The following is a 5,983-nucleotide window of genomic DNA, read 5'->3' on the forward strand; positions in this document are numbered from 1 at the left end:
TTCCACACAAGGCTTTAGTGATTAGAGAGAGAGATTTGTTGTGTTCTTTTGAGCTCTTGCGCTTGGATTGCTTCTTTCTTTCTCATTTGTTCTTGTGATCAAAACTCAATTGTAACCGAGGCAAGAGACACCAATTATGTGGTGGTCCTTGCGGGGAAGTTTTGTTCCCGGTTGATTTGAGAAGAGAAGCTCACTCGGTCCGAGGGACCGTTTGAGAGAGGGAAAGGGTTGAGATAGACCCGGCCTTTGTGGCCTCCTCAACGAGGAGTAGGTTTGAGAGAACCGAACCTCGGTAAAACAAATCCACGTGTCTCACTCTTTATTCGCTAGCGATTTGTTTTGCGCCCTCTCTCTCGGACTCATTATTATTTCTAACGCTAACCCGGCTTGTAGTTGTGATTAACTTTGTAAATTTCAGTTTCGCCCTATTCACCCCCCCTCTAGGCGACTTTCAGTTGGCGACTATGACTAGGGCTGGACGAAATGCTCGTGGCTCGTCAGCTCGCTCGATTCGTAGTTAGCTCGGCTTGGCTCAGATCGACTCGTTTGGATTTTTCATGAGTAGGGCTGACATCTTAGCTCGGTTAGTTAATGAACTAGCTCAATTTGTTAATGAGCTAACTCGCGAACTAAACGAGCTATCACATTTTAACAAATGAAACTATATACATATCATTTACGTAACAATTGATAAACATATTATATATATGTGGTGTCTATGGTATATGAATTAAACTAATGATTGATAAAATATGTCTATATGTTAAATTAATCTATGACTGATGAACATGTGTGGAAATTGTGAATTAGTAAGTGATGAGTTGTGTTAATTTGGTGTTATATTGATACGATCTGTGAAATTATTGATGTGGTCTGTGAAACTAAGTATGATTATTATTTTTTATTATTAAATTAGTTTAGAATTAACTAAAAATTAATTATTATATACATATTGTTTTTCCTGCAAGCTAAAGAAGCCAATTTTAGCTTTTATTATTTTTTATTGTTAAATTAGTTTAGAATTAACTAAAATTAATTATTATATACATATTGTTTTTCCTGCAAGCTAAAGGAGCCAATTTTAACTCATAAACGAGTCAAGTCGATCTTAGCTTGAGCCAATTTTAGCTCGTAAACAAGTTAAGCCGATCTGACTATGTGGCTGCTGGCTTAAACTCGAACGGATCAATATCTAGCCGAGCCGCATAGCCCGTCCATAGATAAAAACTTCGGTATATTGACAACACTTTGGGTTTTAATACAAATTTTTTTTTATTCCCAAACACCTCTATGTATAACCATAGTATATTCTCAAACATCACTGTATTAAAAAAAACGAAGTCCTCAAACACCCCCTTAATTATTACGCTAGTTACCTAACCCTTTACGATAGAGACAACAACACATACAATCAAGCTTATCCTATAGTTGCAGATAGATAATTTATTTATTATATAGGTTTTGACTCTATAAAATTAAAGTTTAAAATTAGAGTTCTTAGTTTATAAAATAGATTGTCCTTGTCTTAATCGTCACGACTCCATTGTGATTATTTTTCCCAATAGGTGCGCACATTGAGATAACTGCTACATCTCATAACCCACCCCCCTTTTTCTGAGTAAAATGATTTCAAACATCAGCTGTGAAGATCAACCTTTTCTGAGAGTAATGCTTTGAAACATCAGCAGTGAAGACCAACAGATGAGTTATCATATCAACAAATAACATTATACCAATTGAGAACTTTTTAATGAACTCTATTTCTGTGTTTTTCTAGTATACAACATTGTTGTTGAACCCATCATATCATCACCAAATCCACAAGCTTCAAAAAAGGGCCTGCAAAAGGAACCATAATATATGAATAAATGTCATCATCATACATCTATGAATATTAAGATAAGAATCCACATTTATATTTAGTGACAATGATATGGCATTAAAACTGCAGAAAACAACGAAAATCACGTGATGTCAGCTAAACTAGATATCAATGCCATACCTCTCCTTTGCTGTACATAACGCAGAGATGTCATATATACCTCTGCTATGAAGTACCCTGCAGATATTTTCCAGCAATGAACTATTGGATCAAGCATAACTTTCTACCAGAAAACAATTTATCACGGATTACAGAAAACAATTTATCACGGATTATAAGATCGTGGGTTCAAAGTAGCTTCTCCACATTTGCGGAGGACATGCTTGCCACGGTTTATCCCTTCCTCAAGCCTCAACTTATGTGAGAGCCTTTGGTACTAGTTTTGCCCTCTATAACAAGTAATTTTACTTATCATTAAAGCATTTAAAACTGCATATATTCATCTTTTCTCTATGATACTTGATTCAAAATAAAAGATCATTTGAGTCGAACACATTATGGTTAGAAGAAACACTCAGTTCCTGTAGGCAGCAACCATGGTTTCTGTAGTGGGAACATAATGTGCGATATTTTTATTGTAAAATCAGCAAGTTACCTTGTAATTTTGTTCACTATCTTTTGGCCAATTCCTCTCCTCTGTAGTAATGGATGTACCTGTAAGTCACTGAAACTAGTTATATGAACACATGTGACATATCTATAAGTTTTTTTTTTCCTGTTTTGGAACAGAAGTATAAAATATCAAAGCTAGACTACTGCATTTGGCACCCTCCACAATCCACATCATCTAGTTTCTATAGCATTATTTAGCTGCCACAAGCAATTTGGTGACATAGCAAGAAAATTAATGAGAAAGAGGGAAAAATGGTTTCCTCCTTGAGAAATCAGATCTACACGCGCAACGAAGACACAAAAAACCACTGTTTTAGCGTTGGAGATGAGCATCCAGTTTCCATCTGTGAAGCCCACACACAGCTCACTTGCCGCGTCGTCACATCCAGATTTATTACGACACCACAACAAAAAAAAATTAGCGTTGAAACTTATAGCTTCTATGAGTGATTTCTTAGTGAGGTGGCAGCTATGGAAATCACTTAGTAGTTTCTGGGTTGTGATTGCTCTAATGCCCAAAATTCCAATACAATTAATTCAAAACAAACTTGCCAAGTTGCACTTAATGCTACATAGAAACTTTCAATAGAAATACACAAGAAGTTTACTTACTGTTGGTTAATTTGTACAAGATAACACACTATTAATGCAAAAGCACAGAAAGAAGTACAGTAATGCAGAAGCTTATTCTTCCAAACTTGCTTACCAATCAATAGGCATTACATTGTAAGTTTAGGACAAAACCACTGTTATTTCTACAAGGCTATGTGTTCTTAGGCCCTATTTGTTTGTCTTGCAAATGTGGAAGAAGATTGTTGGACCTTTATAATCTGGCCTGTGGACCAATAGAATCTTATGGCTGCTTTGTTTCATCTTGCAGATTGTAACAACCTAAAAGCCACAATCCACAATCTGCTAACCGAAACAACCTTGCCCTTGTTTTTGTTAATGTTCCATGGTATTCAATCAAATAAACACTTCCTCTAGCCCAGTAGCAATGTCTCTTCACAGATTCCAAAAAAAAAAGATCAATTCTTTTGCAAGAAATGACAGATGGAAAATGTGTTAATGCCAATGAGGTTAACAAGAACAGAATAGAAAAATAAGGTTTCACACAGTTAATAGTTTCTACCCACACAATCAGGGTTCGCTACCACGGGCAAATTCACTGCGAAAGAGAACATTACCACAATGTCATGGACGGATGCGGTGAGCCCGAGGTCGGAGACGGCGCGCCCGAATCCGACAAGGCGCCGCTCACCCTGAAGATCGAGACCGATCTCCAAGCCCAAGAATCTCTGTCCCTCCCCCTCCCTTTCCCTGTCATGTGTGAAGAACCTAGCACCGCAGAAGACAGATACGACGACGAAGCTGTGCGCAAGGGCAGTCCGGAGCTTGCTGAGGTCGACCGGCTCAACGGCGGAAACTGATAGCGCCGGCGAGAGGCGGAGCGTGCAAGAGTGGCCGCAGGCGAGCATAAGGGCCTGCAGGTGGGCAGGGTCCACGAGGGCCGGATCCATGGAGATGGAGATGGGTGGTGGGGCTCTAGCTCTGTGTTTGCTGGACTTCGGACCGAAGGGGTTTGGAGTCGGAGAGAAGAGCGCGAGGGTTGTGAGGTGCGCGACCTTGATGGATGTGGCGGCCATGGCTGACCCAGCGGTGAAACTGATTAATGACCAGGGTAGTAGGGCAACTACATGAAACAAAAAGAAGAAATTTAAGCAATAAACGTGTTTGCAGCAACACAACTTTAATCATTCTAGGCATAAGCTACAAAACAAAAAGAAGAAATTTAAGCAATAAACGTGTTTGCAGCAACACAACTTTAAATGTGTCCTAAGTGTGTCCTATACGTAAGTAATTGTGCCAACAACAGTATAAATGTGGAGAAATACTAAATTAGCAACAAAGGTATCGATAATTAATAAATGTAGCAACAAATCTAACATGCTATCATGACAATAAAGAAAATTAAACAAACAAACCGACGTATAGTGGTAATCCCATGACTCACATGTTCATAGGATCAATCTCTAAGTTTCTAAGTCCAAAACAACTCAACTCCAAGCAAAAAGGGTAAACTTTGGAGAAGATGAACTTTCAGTAGTTCAACACTTTGGATAAGTTCTAAACACCTGTTAACACATATGTGAACCAAGCGAAGCAACTGAAAAAGCTCGGTTTCTAAGTTTCACACTTTTGGAGCTAGTTTGAGCCAAAACAAAATATGAGTTAGAGAAATCAAAATATCAAAAATCATGGGACTACTCGACATGTTCGTCTACATCTAGATGGTTTCCCCTGCCCTGCACGTCTAGTGGTAATCCCATGACCTATAACATCAGTAGATCTTGGTTTTATGGAGCCAAAAAATTATTTTACGCTAGCGTAACCTCCTCATAATCCTACATTGTCCACTTGCAATTGGCCTCTTTGGTGGCTCACATGTCCAACCTTGAAATCTGAGCAATGTACCTTTATGGAATGTAATGAAGTAATATTATGATTGATATTATATGAAAAACTTTGAATATGTGGCATTGCACTAAATTGAACATAGCACACATATTGATCACACATTGCATTAACCATCTAGCATTGTATGGTCCTTGTTTCATATCATAACTACAATCACATAGTTACCAAGTTACCATCATTGTATGCAACCACATAGTACATTGTTTGCAAATGTGGTTAAAATAGGAACAAAAGTAAACTGCCATGACAATGGAACTTCCTAGCTAAGTCATGGTCTTCCTAGCTACTCCTTTTTGTTCTTTTTGGTTGGTCCTTGATTAGCCTCTGAAGCATTCTTAGATGGTTTCCTTTGCCTTTTTGTTACCTTTTTCCAGCCTTTGTTGCTATTGTCAATGGAACTCCAAGCATCTCCACATGTTGGTTAGACTTAATGTGTATAGAGTCTGGTAATGCACCATGGGGTTGGTGCAACACAAAAGGTTGGGATGCCTAGAAATGACATAGTTAGCTACCTTCAATTATTTAAACAAAGGTGTATGCATAAAGAACAATCAAGGCCAATGTCATACCTCTTGAGTCATCTAGCTGAACACAATAGATGTTAGCTGAGATAATAGATGAGAATGACATGTTGCTTCGTTTAGTTGATCCTATAGGGAAAAGAAATTAATTGAGTTCATGTTAGTTCATCCAAAAGTTGTACACAAAGGTTACTCTAATTAGTTGGATACCACAGTTATAATAGCCTTATGTTCATGGACATCTGTGTCATTTACAGATTGCTCTTCTTGAAGTAGCCTTCTCTTTGTAGCTAGTTTGGGCCTTAGTCCAAGTTTCTTCATCTGACATGTGGCCTGATCATGTTCTTCAGATCCATAATATTTGTAATGCATGACAACTCCATGCTTTGACAATGTAGGCCCATTTGGCCCTTTTTTCTCATGAGGTTGTTTCTTCCTAGCTTTTATGGGCATACCAACTTTCTTTTCTGTACACTGGTGGGAGAAGTTG

The 5,983-nt window shown here is 38.2% G+C and overlaps 1 protein-coding gene across 2 annotated transcripts; it reads right to left on the bottom strand.

Moving 5' to 3' along the window:
- Window positions 1-1,608: 1,608 nt before the first annotated feature.
- On the bottom strand, window positions 1,609-4,189 carry LOC100281270 (uncharacterized). Of its 2 annotated transcripts, NM_001154189.2 has the most exons (4): window positions 3,682-4,164; window positions 2,478-2,536; window positions 2,003-2,059; window positions 1,609-1,839 (listed from the first exon to the last, which is right to left on the bottom strand). In NM_001154189.2, the coding sequence occupies exons 1-4, from the start codon at window positions 4,138-4,140 to the stop codon at window positions 1,758-1,760; spliced, it is 657 nt and encodes a 218-aa protein (NP_001147661.2). In that variant the 5' UTR covers window positions 4,141-4,164; the 3' UTR covers window positions 1,609-1,757. The 2 variants fall into 2 exon arrangements, with proteins under 2 accessions (NP_001147661.2, XP_023156042.1); XM_023300274.2 differs by lacking the exon at window positions 2,003-2,059 and having other exon boundaries at window positions 1,642-1,839; window positions 3,682-4,189.
- Window positions 4,190-5,983: the final 1,794 nt, after the last annotated feature.

This window comes from Zea mays, chromosome 6 (assembly GCF_902167145.1).
Source record: "Zea mays cultivar B73 chromosome 6, Zm-B73-REFERENCE-NAM-5.0, whole genome shotgun sequence".
NCBI lineage: Eukaryota > Viridiplantae > Streptophyta > Magnoliopsida > Poales > Poaceae > Zea > Zea mays.

Bases quoted from the DNA above. Each gene is read 5' to 3' on its own strand.
- LOC100281270 (NM_001154189.2), bottom strand. From the start codon at position 4,140: ATGGCCGCCACATCCATCAAGGTCGCGCACCTCACAACCCTCGCGCTC. The intron at 2,537-3,681 runs GTAATGTTCTCT...AGTGACTTACAG, and splicing joins CATCCGTCCATGACATTGTG to GTACATCCATTACTACAGAG. The intron at 2,060-2,477 runs GTAACTTGCTGA...AAATATCTGCAG, and splicing joins ATAGTGAACAAAATTACAAG to GGTACTTCATAGCAGAGGTA.